Source organism: Copadichromis virginalis, linkage group LG7 (assembly GCF_057382275.1).
Source record: "Copadichromis virginalis isolate Kocher_CV1m ecotype Utaka linkage group LG7, C_Virginalis_male_GT1.1, whole genome shotgun sequence".
Taxonomy (NCBI): Eukaryota; Metazoa; Chordata; class Actinopteri; order Cichliformes; family Cichlidae; genus Copadichromis; species Copadichromis virginalis.
Genome location: NC_140624.1, coordinates 22,012,630 through 22,031,132, shown reverse-complemented (window position 1 = coordinate 22,031,132; position 18,503 = coordinate 22,012,630). Strand labels below are relative to the sequence as shown.

Here is an 18,503-nt window from a genome sequence, read left to right as displayed (position 1 = left end):
ACCAAGCCGACTCGTGCACGTTAGAGGGTGAATGGGGAAGATGTTAATTTTAACAATTGAAATGACACTGAGAATCCGCGGATGAAAAAACTGAAGAGATAAACAGATATCTGTATGACAAATTAAAACAAACAACTTTTTTTTCGGGGGCTCAGTTTCCGTCTGATTGATGAAAGTCTAGTTAACGGTTTCAAACAGACAAGATTACAAATGCAGATCTAGTTTGCTCAATAGCCTCCATAAAGCCCAGATGGCCTTGTGTCCAACTAAAGCTGCACTAATGTCAGTAATCTCATCTGGGCCTGATTGCTGTGACACCACATAAGCAGAATCAGATTGAATCAGGCCCGTTTTAACTATCAATTTCCTGTCGTGAGCCTCTCGCTAAATCTATTGGGCGGAGTCGCGGAGAGTCATCAAGAGAAAAAAGACACTGCTGGCAGGGAGGAAGAAGAGGAAATCACCGCCTGGCCATACAGCATTGTGTGAAATATTTGTGTCAGCTATTGTTTTTAAATGGGCACATCCATTCAGTGTTACTGTCCAAAAGACAACAATACAGATTCCACTGCATGAAATGATAGGTACTTATTATTCTTTGACGCATGCATGTGCACAAGAATCCTTATATGGTCACTGCAGAAGCTCCGCTCACCTGTTTAAAATCACCTGTTAATGAGGGGCAGATAATCAGAAGCAAGTTAGCTTTAAGGGAGAGGAAAACGAGCTAAAACAACTTGTTGTTAAGGCCGAGTATGAAGTAAATAAGGCTTATTTTGAACTGCGAATCATGCAAAGCTATTCTAGCAGAGTTCAAAGATAAAAATGAGCAGAATAAAAACAGGATCCTTTAAGCTAATAAAAGATGACAAAGAAAAAAAATTCTCAGGATGCAGAAAGGAGCAGCGAGAAAAGGAAAAAAAACTTGGCTGATGATATTACGCTGAACCTTGTCCAGGTCAACTATATGTCTACAGAGCATTTGAGTACACTGTGTACAGCTGTCTGAGGAGATAAATGCTGTACTGAGCTTCCTGAGAAAGGAAAGCAGGAATGCTCCAGAGAAAGAGTGCATGAGAGGGAGATGAGGATAATCCAGTGAGCAGATGTTTGGGAGCACATCGAAGAGTGCTCGCTGCCCAGAGGATACCGATTATAAGCGGATGGAAGCGCTAACAGGAACGCTTGGGAGCCAAGGTGGGCTACACGATTAGCCAACGCACACCTGCTAAGGCTAGCCAGAGTGCGATCCTGAGATGTAAAAGGTAGCCGTTGTTGTTAAAGCACATGTAATGAGAGAATTTCACAGAAGTAGCCACTGGCAAAAGAAACACTCCAGATGTCACACAGAGAAGACTCCAGACATGTGAGAGTGGACGGAGCTTTGCTTTGTACTTCTTCACCATTTAATCAAGAGGAAATAGCTCATTTAGTTAAAACTCTAGCATGCGCTAAAGATGAAGGAGAGGTAATGTGACCAGTGAGTGAGGGTGGGACAGCAGCACAGAGGAGAGCACTGTGCAGTAAAACCAGCCTGTCCTCTGCACTAGAGCAGCTCTGGCAGTACAGAGCTTTCCGATGTCTCATTGTGATTTAAAGACCAAGGACACAGTCAGTCATGAGTGAACATCTCCTATTCCCCAGCTCCTGGGAGAATAGAACATGTTCTGACAGGCACCTCTCCGGTGCACAGAGGTTAGCGCTGCACACGCCATGCAGAATAGTACACACACACACAGAGCAGCGGTGCCCTCATTCAAGCAGAATAAAAACAGCACCTCCTGCAATACGCACGCATCTTGAGCGATGGTGCTATAATCCATGCATCCTCTATCAAGCTGCCAGCCTTATAACAGGCCTTGCAGTTCTCACCTGGTTTGTGAGGTTCAGTGGGTTCACCCCCAGCAGCTGTGGCACCATTGCCGTACTGTAAATGTGTCCATATGCCCGGGGAGTACGTGCCGTTTTAACCCAGGTAGCTGTCTCCAATCCCAGTTTTGGTGGTGCTGGATAGGAGCACAGGTCCTCAAGCCATTTCACACTCATACTTAATGACGCACGCTCCTTTGACCTTTGAACCCACGTTTTGTTTTGTATCAGAGTGCTGAGGTACTACCTGGAGCCATCCATCAGCCACAGGAGACAGAGCCTTTCCCTGAGGGCCTGGTTAAGAGCGGGGGGGGGCATCTGGATGGGAACCATCTGGTGAAGGGGGAGTTTGTTCTGCTACTCCTGCAGCAGGCAGGCAGGCAGGTCTGCCGGCCACACCACCAGAACAAAGGCAAGCTGTAATGTGGTCCCCGCGGCCGAGGCGGGGGAGCTCTGTCTGCCTGCCTCCCCAGACAGAACAGCACACAGCTGGGGTCAGTCTCAAAGCCTCACCTGGCCTTCAGGACGGATTTAAGATGCAGACGTCTGCTCGTCATGCGAGAGACTGCTTCACTTTCATGGATTGCCTCCGCTCTTCACATGACAGTAACTCAAACACTAAGATTTTAATGACTCACTTTCTCTACCGCTTAGTTGTGGAGGACACAGCCGGCAGCCTTTCAGAAATCCCGTCCTTCAGTCAGATGACGACTCGATATTATTTACCGAATGTGCATGTTTTCCAAATGTGGCACACAGAACGGCTGCTCCACATACACAAAGCTTTTGGGAAACTGAATCTTTTTAGTTATTTATTTACTTTTTGCTTAAATGTATGGCTCTGCACAAAAGTCTGTCCAGCTTACGTGAAAGTGAAGGATTTTTTTCATCATCACTCAGTTTCCCTTCCTGCCTCTAAATGACTGATAATCCAACATAATGTCAGTGGCCTCTTTATTTTCAGCAAGCCTCTGGGTTTGATCTGATCTCACAATCAAACAGTCAAATAATAGTCAAATTTCACCTCCTGTGTATCAGCTCTCCGAAACTTAATAGGCTGCAGGGGACCAAAAAAAAGAACATCTCATCTGATATTACCTGACTGCACAACTACAACTGGACTGCTAGACACAGACGGACACTGGAAGCCAAGTCCTTCCCATCAGCCTGCCAGCTGTCTTCCCGTCAGCGCTCTCCCGCTGTACGCTCATATCTCTGCCGTCGCCTGCCTCTGAACGCCGCTCAAATTACACACGACGGCAGTTATTGGACATCTGCGGCGCATTATTAAAGGCTTTTACGCAACGAGAAAAGTTTCCAGCGGACGATGACAGCATATCATGAATACTTGGATTTGACCGCTGGCGTGATGCAAGGAAGACAGTCATTGTTAGTCATGTGTCTGCACTGCTGTATTTCTGAGACGCATCACACAGAGGCTACAGAGGCTGCACTGTAGCCAAAAAAAAAAAGAAAAAGGTCACAAGACTGAACCCCTGCAGCGGCTGATGCAGCAGCCGATGAAGAGCTGAGTGGTCATCAGTCACTAGAAATAAAGCTGTGTGAGTCTTTAAGCCTTTAAAACCACACACACACGCACACGCACACACACACACACAGTGTCCTTGAGAAGGGGGTAAAGTCAGGCACAGCCTCTTCACTCACTGCAGCGTGCTTTACCTTGAGCAAAGGTGAACAATCAGGTCACTGTGATGCAGAAAAATGCACAAATATGTGCAACAGGGTTGGCTATTAGATCAGCCCAAACTTCCAAAGATCTCCAGCCAAAAAATACAAATCTTCACTTAGGTTCTAACAGGAATCATCACAGCGTCGCACTGAGTCCCGACAACAGCAGTTACTTAGCTTAATGAGGAAAAAAAGCGTTCACGCAGCCAGAAGTAGCCGAGCATGTCAGTGCAGGGGCGCAGACAACTTTCAGACGAAGTGCAGACGGCATACTAATCCACGGATTTAATACGAGTAAACAGAATAGTATAAACAGAGTACTCGAAACAATAGAAAGTCTTTGGACAGACAGTGTCATCGGCAGTGAATATGAACTTCAAACCAAAAGAAATGAGGACAGATTTGGGCGTTATCTGCCTGTAAGGACTGCAAATACTGTGATATTTGACTACGCAAAAGGCCAGTTACACGACAGCCCATTAGGAGGTTCAAATAAACTCCAAAGCTACCCCAGCAGGCCGCTGTAATCTTTTCGTATGTTTGGAGCCAAGTATTTTGGTGCTTTTCTCTTACTATTTTTCCTGTGCCCTTGTTTTGCAGGAATGTCTTGTGTGCATGAACACATCTGCCGAGGTGTGCAAAAGTACAGTCCTCCACACTGACTCAACAAATGACTAACACGCGTATAGCTTTTGTCTCCACTGTTGTTAACCTAGGAATTTCACAGTAGCCTCCATGTACCAAGAGCAAGCCACAAGCTCAAGCTGCACCAAGTGTGGCTATTTTATTGTTTTACCTTCACGCTGACTAAAAGCCCACTTTGTCTCATTTCCCTGAGCACAGGAAGAAGCTTTCACTGTTACAGCTTGAAAACTGAAGGAAATAATCCCAGCCTGGATCCTTCACGGCCCACCTGGTGTTTCCATTTAAATCTCCTTTTAATTTTGTCAATCAAACGTACACGGGAAGGCCTGAGATTTAATATAATTGATTTAAAATATTTATAAGGAACAAGGTTTAAAAAGAAATTTTTCACTCATCTGCAGGTTGCCCCCCCTCCCTCCATTCATCCAGTTGGCAGTAAGCCTCTTACACCAATCCAAAAAAGAATGATTTATCTAAGGCTACGGGCTTTTATACAAATGTTGTCAAATCAAGGCCCAACCGCAGCATCTTCTGCCAGCGAGAGATATCTCATCCTGCAGTGTTTTCTTTCTTCTTCCAGACCTCTTCCTGACATTAATGTAAAAATCTGGACATCTGCTTTCGTTATTGCTCCGTCTCAGGCAATCTATAAGAAAAATCTAATGAATCATTATGATGTAAACTAACCAACTTCCAGTCGCCACAGCAGGTAGCTCTGCATGTTTGATTTGGCGGATTTTTAAACCCTTGCTGACAGATTTGTGTCACCTCCATGAATTAAACCAGGGATCTTCTCCTTGTTAGACAAATGTGTAAACCACCACACTATGAAAGCAATTTAGAAGATACTGGCAGCCACCTGTGCTAGCCCTCAGCCTCCTGGCAGCAGAATCCTTAGTTAGCGCAAATACCATAGAAGCAGAATTTCTAGAGCACCTGCCTGGTGGGTCATATTTGTGGGCCAATGTTACCAAAATTCAAACTCATCTGAGACTTTTAGTAGATACATCTATTGTGTCAGGCTTTACTAAAGTATCACGTTCACCAGATCTTCAAAAAACACTTGACCTCTGACTTTGATCTGAGGAAAAAGATTCATGCTTGCCTGAGATTTTTAGTAGATGCATCTAGTTAGCGTGGGTGACAACAATACAGTATACAAACTGGCAGATAGAAATACCGTAATTGTCGGGCTATAAGCCGCTACTTTTTGCACAAGCTTTGAACAATGCGGCTTTTAGTCAGGTGCGGCTTTTCTATGGATTGTCCGTGATTTTTGTCATATCGTAAGACGATTTGTTTACTACGTTGCCTGGCGGAAGGGCATGTGATCAGACACACAGTATTGGGGTTCAAGAATGGCATGTTGGTCACATGTCCGTCCGCCAGGCAACGTAGTGCCGGTCGAAGTAGCGCGAAAAACAAACTTCAAAGTAGCGCTACGCGTTCAGTGGCGTGGATGACGAGCGGCGATAAACTTGCGAAAAGCAAGTTATGCCCAACTCCACCAGTGGATTCTGACAGCGTGGAAAAGTGTTAAAAAATCCATGATCACCAACGGATTTCGAAGGGCTGGACTGCTGCATGATGAAGAGGAGGACACCGCCACGGCCCTTCAGAGGGTGTTCGACTCTGACACTGACAACGAGGATTTCTTTGGTTTTGAAAGTGACAACGAAGGAAAGAAGCGGAGAGTGGATGACGAAGCCATCCTGAGCCTGTTGGTATCCGACACTGGAGGAGAGGACGTTGGTGGTTTTAGTGGGCAGGAAGAAGAGAAAGATGGTGGTGAATGACTGACTTTTCTTCTTGTTAAAGCCGTGTCACTGCACCTGAGCCTAAAAGGTAGTCCGAATCTATTTTTCTGGTGTGCTGTAGGTTACTGTTATGTACTACATTTGTTACTCATTTATGAAGCACAGTACATGTTTCGTACTTGTAATTACCGCTACTTGTACATATACCCTAAAAAGTTATGCAAATATGTACCCATAACTTGTTTTTCAAAATATTAATAAAAAGGGATGTCTCCAAGAAGCCATCTTTTTCCTGACAATTCCCTTTGTGCATATTCTCTTACATATGATAAGTCAACATTGAAACACCTGTGGCTTTTAGTCAGGTGTGGCTAATGTATGTACAAAACAGGATTTTCCCCTGATTTTAGCTTGTGCGGCTAATATTTGGGTGCGCTTTGTAGTCCGGAAAATACGGTACCAAAGAACTGTGTTTTGTTAGCCTTGCCAGGGCAATTTAGATGTAAAACAAACAAAAGAATCGAATGTCATCAAAGGCCTTCAAGGAATTTATCAGAAGAATACCAAAAAACTGATTTGATGCATTTTTTGTTATTTTCATCTTAATACATTTGAAAATCCCCAACGTCTGGGAGAATCACATCATAGTCCAACAGTCAGCATGACTTATTAAACAGTGTTACAGGAATACAACAAAAAGCGTTGCATTCAGTCTTGACACACAAAGTCAAGGTAATAGTGTTGTTTATATTCAAATACCATTACACTTTTATAGACTGCTTATAAAAGTCAGATGAAGCCACAGTGATGTGAGCCTCTGGTCAGCAAAGTCACGTTTTTTGTGCTGTCCAAAAATCAGTTGAGGTAGGATCTTCTAGCTTCATATGGCTCTTTTGCATGTTTCCACTGATTCTACATTCAACAATTTGGAAACTGAAATGAAAAATTTAACCTAGACACCAAATTTGGGAGAAAAAAAACAAAGCTGAAAAAGTATCACAGCTTCTGTCTGCTCTACCTCTTAATTTTGCTGAACCTTAGTGTTGGTGGTAAGCATGGATGTATACACTTAAATGTCTAGGCTTAAGTTCCTCTAACTGTGTACTTCAACTCCAAAAAAGAAAAAAGTTGTACATTTCCTCAAAAACAGCTCTTTGGATAGTAAAGATTACCAACCCAAGGTAGTCCCACCGTGTGACATACCCTACTTCATTTGGATTTTTTTTAATCAAGGTCTTTTATTGAAAGAGATTTAATAAAAGTACCGTTACAAACAACAAATCAAACATACAAGCGGTTAATGCGGTTATGGCGTTAACATCATTTTACCAAGATTAACGCTGACAGCACTAATTTTAATATTTTGGTGTCAACCAGCAAACTCTCTACCTAAATTAATGCAATCATTTGAATACTTTGGTCGATTATCGAGTTATGATGAGTAAAATACAACTGCTTAAATACAATTATAATCCATCAGAAGAAATTAAAAATAAGTATCATTTAGCATGGCAAACAGAGTAAAAATATTTGGGAGTTATAACACCTAAGGATCTCGCAGTTTCTAAGTTTATATTTGAGAATAGATTCGATTAAAATGAATATACTGCCAAATTATTATATTTATTTCAAACATTGCCAATGGAAATAAGCCAGAAACAATTTAATGAATGGGATAAAATGTTGTCAAGATACATAGCAAGGTAAAAGACTCCGAATTTGATTTAAAACCTTACAACTGGATAAAGGAAAAGGGGGATGGGGCCTTCCTTCTCTCAAGGATTATTATTGGGCAGCACAATTAAGGCCTATGATATGCTGGTGTAATCCTTCATATGATGCTCAGTGGAAAGGCATTGAGGAGGGTCTGACCTCCATTCCCTTACAAGCTATTATAGCAGACAGTAGCCCGCAAGATTTAATAAACACTATTTAAATGGATCAAGCTGACTTTTAGTTTGGGAAATAATAATAAAAGAGCATAAAGGATTGGTGACTTTGCGCATGCTACTGGAGGAATGTAGACTTCTTCGTTTTGAAAAGGTTAAAGAAAAATATTCATTAGAAACACAGGATTTTTAAAGATACCTACAGATGCGGCATTTTGTCAGCAAAAAGGTAAAATCTAAGTCTGAATTAAGCAAACTGCTGTTACACTTATTTAAAAGGGCATACAGCGCAACTAAAGATAGAGGCATCATCTCAGGCCTGTATAAAGGGTTAATAAACATGAAATCACACTCGACCCTATATATTAAAACTAAATGGGAAATGGAGGGAGCAATAGATATAACGGAGGAAGAGTGGACAACAATATGGATAATATGTCCATATTATCCATATTGTTATTGGAAAAGCCTGATAAGATATTTTATTGCACCTTACCAAAAATCTCACTATGACAGTAACCCTCCCGTTTGCTGGAGAAATTGTGGAAACACGGATGCAAATCGTTATCATATTTTCTGGGACTGTGATGCTATTAAAGCTTATTGGAAGGGAACACATGTAGCAATACAAGGAATATTTGGAAGATATTTGCCTTTAGAAAGAAAAACTTTATTTTTTGGACTCATCCCAGAATGATGGACAAAGAACGATAAATATTTGTTTAATATTTTATTGGTGGCAGGCAAAAAAGCCCTCATAAAAAAATGGCTTTCATGTGAGAGCCCAACTATGAACATGTGGATGGAGGTCACAGTGGATATTTACAGGATGGAGAAAATGACAGTGGATGTGAAATAAAAGAGGGACCTGTGTGTATCACGTTGGAAGAAATGGATGAACTATATAATAACACGCAGGCCAGATTTTGACTCGTTAATCTTAGTTAAGATATTATTTATATTACTGGTAATTAAATCTCACTCCCTAACTGTTTATGCTTTTTTGTTTTGTTTTGATTTTTTTCCTTCTTCGGTCACAGGTGTAATGGGGAGTGACAGTTGGTTTAAATAAGCTTTTCAAAGGTGCTTGGAATTGTTAAAATATAAACTAGCCAAGTGGGAGCCCAGTCCAACACGTCTTACTCCAATGTCGGCTCACTAGCGCCCCCTTATTTTAATTTTTCACTCTAAAGGGGACCGCAACATGAGTAAGATGTTGTATTAAATAAAACTTTAAACCATTAACTGAAACCATAAGTTTATTAGTACAGTGTTTACTGAAGTCACAGATCAAAGGAGCTGAAATCAGCTTTCACACAGATTTTTTTTCGCAATCGGACTTCTTTTTGAAACCAGAGCAGTCGCCCCCTGCTGGCAAATGCTGGAAAGAATAAATTTTAAGAAACATCTGCATGGGCTTTGCTTTTAATCCAGGAAGAAAACATTTAACAAACAGTAACAGATTTACACATCAGTTTGTTTTATCTGTAAATAGAGCTGGGCGATATGAGATTTTTTCATATCACGATATGTTTTTTTCATTTCAGGCGATAACGATATCTATCACGATATAAGCCAAATAACTATATTTGTAAGATTTAAATGTGCCGTTGCTCACAAGTAAAATGTGAAATAATCAGCAGCTTGTTTTTATTTAAATATTTATTTCCCATAATAAGTTCAACAGGGTAGATGTACTTAAGGAACATGAGACTTTTTCAGATAAATAAAGGCAAATATTGCAAACTACACAAAAGGCAGCCGCTAAAGCGTTTAAGTTTCAAAATAGAACAAACGAAACAGACTAAATTGTCAATTCCACTTAGAAACAAAATATTAATTCTAAAAATAAATCTTAGTTTGTTTTACAGAAGAACAGACAAAACTGACTAACTTTTGTCAATATCAAATAAACTGAGAACTAAAAGGAAATTCTCAATCTCTCCTTGTTGTATAGCTGAGCTGTTCAAACAGTTTTAACAGTTACTTTAGTCTGACAAAAGCCGAATGACGAATTAGCGCTTCCAGTCAGAGACTGAGGCTATGTCCACACGTACACGGGTATTTTTGAAAACGGAGATTTTCCGTTTTCGTTTTAAAAAATAATCCCGTCCACACATAAAGGCGGAAATTAAGGAAAACGCTGCTATGAACATGCCAAAGCAGCAGGTGGCGCTAGATTCCTAACCGTGCAGAAATGTTGGCCAATCAGAAGTCTAAAAGCCTCGGTGGGAAAAAGTAAACAAAGCTGGGGCATAGAAGCAGAACAGAGTCGTCTGTGTGGAGGGACAGTAACTGTGTGTATATGTAAGCATTTAAACACTGCAGAGAGTAGAATTAACAGTAACAGTGTTGTAGAAATTCATTTCACCAGTCACAATAAACTGGTGACGCATGCACCAGTTTATTGTATTTCCAGACTTGCTTTCGGCACAATTTACAGTGCAGCTACTCTGTTTTTTGTCAGACTTGAAATAGCCGAAATACTTTCACACTACGGAACTTCTTTGGCTCTTCTGTTCGACAATCTCTCCGGCATTGGAACCATCATCTGTTTTCTCTTAAGGTCACGCTCAGTTGATTTTTCTAGTCGGCACACTCATTTCCTCCATTACGCGCTGGCTGCTTCCCAAACAAACACACGTGCGGCTTAGCACTTGTGCTGTACGTAACAAGTCACGCGACGTGACGCTGCGGCTGTGATTGGTTCGGCTCTGCGCTACCTAATTTGGATTGGCTGACCTTTTTTTTTTTTTTTTAAGAGGACAAGAGCGGCGAGGTCTATCGCGATAGCTTAATTTCTCTATCGAGTAAAAGTTATATCGCGATACATATCGTTATCGTTCTATCGCCCAGCTCTATCTGTAAATTGTGAGCTGATATTACGAACACATTAGACAAAAAATAAAAAAATTCTGTAAAAGCTGAAAACTGTTTGAATGCAGCTCTGTTTCCTCCATAATGATATCACAAAATTGCCTTAATGGTTATCACTTTTTTGTCCTTCCTGTTATCATCATTACATCAGCCTTTAAAAATCCCCCATTAGTCAAGCTCTGATTGTGAGGTCAGCACTTCAGCAGCCAGCATGTGGAGATAACACTTAACTGGTCAGTAAATGTATCTGTCAGAACATGTGATGCGTAGATGTGGAAGCTGGGTGGTAAATACACATTAATTTGATTTATTTGGGCTAAAGTCACAGATTGGTCCCAAAGCATTTTTTCAGTCTATACAACAGGCAGCTTTGACTGAGCTCTGGCAGTAATTTATTAGAAAAGTTATGCACTGTATTAGACAGTATCCAATTTACAGGCATGAAGAGGGAAGACGTTCAACAAAAGGGAGATAAAACTACTGAGAACCAAACAGAGTGGCTAGAATTTTAATAGTTCATCTGGACCGGCATGCATTTGAAATCAATCTAATAAGCTTCTCTGACCTCATATTTTCAGCCTGACTCTGCCTCAGGGGCACATTCAAACCACCACAAAGCCTCAGTGCAGCAGCAGCATCTGACCGAAGCAAATGGTTCTGTAATTGCCATTACAACTTGTGGAAACCAAAGAATGGAACCAAAGCACTCTTGTGCCCTGCCTGCTGGTAAACTTTTTACCCCAGAAATCTGCTTCTCCTTATATTGGGGAGGCGCCGATCTTCCCATTGAAAGGAGAAAACACTCGATGTTTTCCTGCTTTCTCATTTTAAACACATTAAAAGCTATTCTTTGCACGCTGGTTTAATGCCATGTGACACATAACTGCTACCGATTCATCTTTTACACTACATGAAGTGCATAGTTTCTTTTTTTACATGTAATGACACTGCATGCTTCTCTTTCATTGTTTAGCTATAGTGACCCCTCGAGAAATTCAACATTTTTCTTCTTATTTTTCCTGTTACTGTTATGTGTCTTTTGGCCTTCTACCAATGTAAATGCTGTGAGCTCATATTGAGGATGACGAGTGGCAGCTCATCAAATTAGCTGACAAAATCCACCTACTAGCATCTCTAAAATGCTCACTAATCATAATCCGGCTGGTTTAATCTGACATTTCGCCAGTTTACAAGAGTCTGTCAGATTAAAGAAATTAGATAGCCACATGAATTTGTGTGTTCTGAAAGTGACAGAAAAACGATCTTTATGCCATCTTGTTGGTAACACAACAAACTACAGCTGCTGGTATTTAACAGTTTTTAGATGCTGGCCCCTCTGTTGATGAGTTTTTGTTTTCTACCGTTTGAAATCCATCGACAAGAAAAAGATACCAGAAATAAATGACTGATTACTGGTGATCAAAGATGCCGGGGTTTTACCATATTTTTACCGTTTTACCAACGTCCTTTATTTAAATATGTTTAAGACTGGCGACGTGTCCAGGGTGTAACCGGCGCCTCAGCCTATCACAACTAGGATAGGTTTCAGACCCTCTGACTTGGATGAATGTTAAAAGTTGTTACAGTATTTTACTGTAAAGGTGTAGGTTCACACTAAAATGCTGACAGCTCTGGTAGCTAGCATTTTACTTTATATCATGTGATCTTTAAAATGTTGCAATGATTGGACTGAGGACAATTTAAAATGAACATTTAGCATCTATTCATACCTGTTTCAACCTAATTTTTTACTCAGATGAGTTATGAGCAACATAATGTAGCAACAGTAAAACTCATGCTTGCTGTTCAGACAGAAGCACCGACAGTATTTAGAAGTATTTAAGCCAAAAAAGTGTATTAGTGTAAAATCTTTAATCTTTAAACATTCCTAGTGCGCACCTTTTTTGACACACCACAGTCAGACAGGTGATTGATAGGGAAGTAATTACATGGGACACAGTCACAGCCTCCATAATAAAGCACATATGCAGCCAAATAGTATCTACTTCCTCAGAGAGTACTGTAATGTTCCTCTATCTGTGTTATTATTAAACAAAAAGAGCATGTCAGTTTTTGTGGTGATGTCGCCCCCGGCAACTGAGCTCTGACAGGTATTCAGTCAGCCTGCAGATCAAAGCAGTTGTGTGTTGAACCACAGCTATGTGGCTAAAAAAGAAAAAAGCATTTCTGACACGTGTAACATAACCTTCATTCTGTTGGTGCACAAAAACCTCTCAGCCATGTAAGGTACATGAAAACTGTGTTTCTCCAAAGATTTTTTTCTGAAATTTGGAACAAGAATGAGCGTCTCACACATACCAGAAACCTTTATTTTCCCCAAACCAGCTGCAGTAACAGGTTTCTTTCCCCAGAGGCAGCGTGGGGGTCTTTAAAGGTGATTCATGATTTCCAGCTGACAAACCGTATTTCTGACTGAGTGTACAGCAGATTTATTTTACTGTACAGACTTGCACGTGGGATGCATGTGGTGTCAACATGCACAGCTGCATATTGACATGACATCCCCATACATCCTGACAGGAAGCTGTGAGCTGAGGAACAAAATGGCTGCCAGCAAACAACAAACTACGGGTGGGCACATATCCCACACAGAGTCATGTTTAGGCTGAAGAGAACATGCTGCCCTTGAACAGACCAAACATGGAATTCCCAATGAAATTCCATAATCCATAATCCATTATTGATTTATAATCCACAGCAGATTAGGCAGCATTCCATTATTTTTCCCCCCGTTCTCCTGTCAATGCAGAGATTGGACACTGCAGAAAAACAACATATCTAGGTCACACAATAAATATTAAGTATAAGGAGTCATATGTGGTAAAGCTGTTGCTAAATATAGGTTTCCTGCCTGTTAAGGGATTCCAGCTTCAGAGGGACATTTCTATAATCCATTTCATGCCTGGTCTCATGAGCTGACATTCCATCACCAGAGGGGGAAAAAAAATTCCCACTGACTTCTCTACAGATTTCGTTGGCCTTTTTATTTTGGTCACTTCCTTTCTACACACAGGGCGTCTTAATGAACAACATATGAACCATATTCATCTTGAAAACAAGTCAGCTTGAACATTTATGATGTTTTCTGAAGCATTTTGGGTCTGAGTCTTGCTCTAACTATCAAACCTTTCTAGTCTCGATGCCCAAATGAACTGCACAGCTTTACACGAAGTTGACAATAGTGACAAAAAACGTAGTAAATGCAGTAAAGCTTAAACCCAAATGGGATCTAGACAGAGAGAATGTCTAGATCTATGGATCAGTGGGTGATTTGCAGCCTTGGTCACAAAACACACCCTGCGACACGATTCAGACAACTCTACAAACCAACCAATCAGAGTCAACCATGTAATGAGACAGACGTTATTAGCGAGCACAACATTTGCCAAGCTGCAAAGGGCTGTGGTACCAAATGTCATCAAAAAGAGTAGCAATCCTCTTCAAATCAGACTTTACATGTCGTCAGATACTCATCTTAGACTTATGGGGCATTCCAGTTATTTCAGAAGTCCAATATCGGAACTTAGAGTGACTTCACTCAGTTAGTGCATTCCAACAGTAAAGTCGGAAAAGCAGGGACTCGCTGCAGAGGCAGCTGAAAGTCCACCTGATGAGTGGAATCAGTCACTTATTTTAGAGACATACTGAATAGAATCAGTATGACCCAAAATACTATATTCAAAATTTTGCAAATTTTGCATGTTCCAATTTGAGAAATGAGGATTATCCATAGTATGCTCATTGGCTAATGACTTCTGATTGACAAGTCCTCAGCTAGTGTGGTTTCACTGGTTAACTCAAAGCTTCAAAACAGGACTTAGCTAAGTTATGTATGACATCATGGTAGCTACATCCATCTTTTATGCTGTTTACCTTTTTTTAGTAAAGTTTGTGCAGTGGAAGATGACTGCTAGACTAAGTTTTGTGCCTTTTAAATGAAATCAGACAGTCAGGTATCACAAAAACGCCACTGTTCATTTTAAAAATACACCCATGTGTCCTCCATTGGTCACAAGGCAAAATGCTAACCGCAGTTTAGTTTCTAATTTAGTTCCTTACCTCTAACACAGGCCCCGCTCCCAGGATGATCTGCTCCACCCCACTGGCAAAGCCCTTCTGGCTGAGAGCTGTCAGGTGATGGATGAGGAAGTTGGTGCTTTGGGTCTTCCCAGATCCACTTTCACCAGAAATCACTATGCACTGGTTCTTCCGCCGCTGCAACATGGCATGATACGCCACATCTGCCACAGCATAAATGTGGGGCTCCAGCTTCCCCAGCGTGTGGTTGTCGTACATTTTGACATATTTGGGATTATAGATTGGCAGGAACTGGAAGGGGTTAATCACGATAAGAATACTCCCAACATAAGTGTAGATCTTCTCCTGGCGGAAGCGTGCACGGAGGCTCTCCAAAAGGGCGCGCTCCGTTAGCTCCGGGAGAGCACACAGGTCACAAGGTGGGTCGCTCCCTGCAGGCTGGGGGAGGAAACCCCGTTCGACCATGCGCCTTCGTTCCTCAGTCACCCGCAGCCACATTTGCAGGCTGCCCCCGTAATGAATAGATCCATCCAGGTTTTTCTCCCGCAGGAGGAAGCGGTAATCCTCGCCACTGCACAAGCCACTACGGTTTTCCAGGGCGGTTCTTGGCCACAGCATCATCCGCTGAACCGGGCAGTCGCTGGGATTGAGGATCCACTCTTCCCCACCGAACTCCTTCACCTCGGCCAACACGTAGCATTTGGTACGGTCCAGGTGTAACCGTTCGATGAGGCACTCGATGGCTTCAGCAGCAGTGGTGTTCTTGCGGGCGGTGACGGGGCAGTAGATGGTGCCCTCAGCCAGGGAGCCCGGATAGACGCGCAGGGTGAACTCCTGGTCCTCCAGGCGCCGCCGCATGCTGCCACTAATGGTGGCCATATTGGCGCTGCCGGTGTAGCTGCAGCCGCCATCTTGTAGGCTCATGGCGGCGCAGCAGGTCCCATCAGCAAGCTGCTCTCAGGGACCAAGGGACTGACTCAGGACATCCCAACTAGAGGAGGGAGAGAGAGAAAGATGGAGGCGGTTAAGACATTTTTGGTTTCAGACATCAGTTCATGCCCTCACAGCGTCAAACACTTCCAAGTACATTGAGTCACAACAGGGTCATCAGAGTCAGGGCGACACAGTAGTCCGACTCAATGGGCTTTCTGTTTCATATCGTAAAGGGAACCACTATGAGAGCCGCCACAAAAGAAGAGCAAGAGCCCGATGCTAAGGGAGAGTCGAGAACTGATAGTGGGCTGATAGTTATTCAAAACAATGAGGAACAGTAGCTGCTGCATGAATTTAAAGGCTACTGGCCACAGCTTATCAGAGCCACATACACTCTGTGTGTGTGTGTGTGTGTGTGTGTGTGTGTGTGTGTGTGTGTGTGTGTGTGTGTGATAATCCAAGTACTGTAGCTGTGTGCCAAGATTAACAGCTGCCACCTTCCACACAAAAGTGGCTGTAATGAGAGCACAATGGTGCAATTCACCACTTCCCTGTTGATAGTGGACACAGGACTCCATTCTCCCTCTCAATCTTTCACACACACAAACTTCAAATGTCACACTTGAAAATTTAAAGTGCTCTTCCATCGATTAATGATTTTGGGAGACAAACCGCTTTTAAATTCAATTGCACAAACAACAATACTGTATATTGTGTCTGGGACACGATCAGAAACAGACTATAGCACTTCTGTGCTGCACTAGATTAATATAACTCTTTATATACAGCATTTTTTACCTGATTTTTAACTGATGGTAACGGTTTATATTTACCTCTCTGCTTAAATGTGTAACTGCTTTTTCCTTGGGCAATCAAAGCTCCAGCATTACTTATAATATATGGAACAGCTTTACTGTCAAACTCTGAAGTTGTTCTGTACACTACATGTGTTGTTAGTTTGGACTTTATCGCTTGAGAAGTAGGTGAAGTTGTGCCAGAAATCTCGACAGTGTTCAGACTGCATCCGTTTGATGGAGCCACTGAAATACTTCAAGGTTAATTTAACTAACTATTCTTTTCTTTTCTGGAGCCAGTTCACCTCAATGTTTCCTTCATTCTTTACTTTCTCTTTTTTGGTTGAATTTTCTAATCTGCTACATCTCTCTCATGCCTTCTCTATTTTTTCTACGATACAACAAATACGCACCAGACAGCCAAAGTCAAACGTCTGTCAGGGCAGCTGTTAGCAACACAGCTTCCTTTAGTTGTCCTTTGAGCTATGTGTACAGTATGTGGCCGACAAACACAGAAAGATAAAGACAGGAGAGGAGAGGATGAGCCAGCCACTCGCCCTTTGAGCGCTCCAGACAGGCCTTCCTCTCCCTCTTGCTTGTCTGGAGTAATCTTGAACACCTACAGGAGTCTGCAGCAGCCCACAGACAAACAGGGAGGAAACAGACAGCCGAGTGTCTGTAAGACACAAAGAAGTGAGCTGTGAGGGATGAAAGACAGGGCAAAGGCAGAGGAGGCAGAGCTGAGAGACAGGCAGAGATGACAGAGAGCCTGGGACTTAAGATAACTGACGCAATCACTCGCTGGGACACTAATGAGCTGCTCAAATAGGTAGAAGGTCAAAGTTTCAAGTCTATTATGCAGAAATGCAAATAGAGTCAGTATTCATCACGGTGCGTGTACGCTGTGCTGGTTTCCTTTTGGGAATTTCTGGTGTTTTTACACAAATATACAAACAAACACTAAAGTTCCCTGACACTGTGGTCACAACGATGTGAGTAATAATGGCAAAAATGCAATCCAAGGCTTGATTTATGGATGTTGATGCAATTACACTGTTCCTCACTATAGCCCCTCCTGCCCACACACACACAGTTTACTTGGATGGGCCACCCAGATTTAGAACCTCATTTTGGCATTTTTATGTCCTCCAAGAGAGCGACACCAACCCCTTTGCTGTCACTTTAAAGGCTCCGTCTCAGTTCAGAAGGTAGCCCCGGCTCTTCACATGACACGTTTCCTTACCAGCAAGTTCACCGTTCAGGTCAATTTAATTCTAATGTCTCTCCAGTGATTCCCTCCTCTGTGGTTGGACATACACTGTCAGCTAAATGAACCTGGAGCAGGTGGAGAACTGGCACACGTGTCACTGCGCTGTAATAAAACAAGAGCTGGAGTTTGAGTTTACAGCCGTGGATTGAGACTCTCACTTGGAGGGGCAGCTGATTGTTTTAGTCTGATGTGTTATTTATTCATCACAAACTAGTTGGTTATTAAGGTTTCTGCAAAGGATAACCTCATAAATGGTAACATTTATTTTTCCTTTGAGTAAGTGGATGCATGCCTCCATTTATGTGGAGACACAATAGAAGCTACATCTTGTTCATCCCACCTTAGTTCCCCCCTCTGGACAGACACTGCGGGACACATGCAGCCACACATAAATGTGACGTAATGACACGTGGAAAAGGAAGTAGTGAACACTGAATAGGGAATGGATTTTGAGGAATTCTACTTCTATAACACGAAAGCTTTTTAATTGAATGTTATTAGCATTTAATTTTTAGAAGCATCTTATAAGGGCTCAATGGTGAATTTTTGCCTGAGGCCCAAAAGACTATAGAATCGTCACTGCTGCACATCCTTACTGATGCCAAGTCCAGACTGATTTAATTTCATATAAAGTGCCATTTAAAAACATATGCAGATGTGCCAGTTTAGCTCGCCTGGTGAAGCAGGCAGCCATATACTCCAAGGAACCTTCAGATGTGTC

General features: G+C 42.1%; 1 protein-coding gene across 2 annotated transcripts in view; it reads right to left on the bottom strand.

Moving 5' to 3' along the window:
• Positions 1 to 18,503, bottom strand: part of LOC146704988 (unconventional myosin-IXAb-like) — a 159,606-nt gene that overhangs the window by 98,031 nt on the left and 43,072 nt on the right. For both annotated transcript variants that reach the window (XM_085462491.1, XM_085462492.1), the window contains exon 2: positions 14,807 to 15,776. In XM_085462491.1, coding sequence (XP_085318617.1) covers positions 14,807 to 15,709 — 903 coding nt within the window. In that variant the 5' untranslated portion in view covers positions 15,710 to 15,776. The remainder of the gene's footprint in view (positions 1 to 14,806; positions 15,777 to 18,503) is intronic.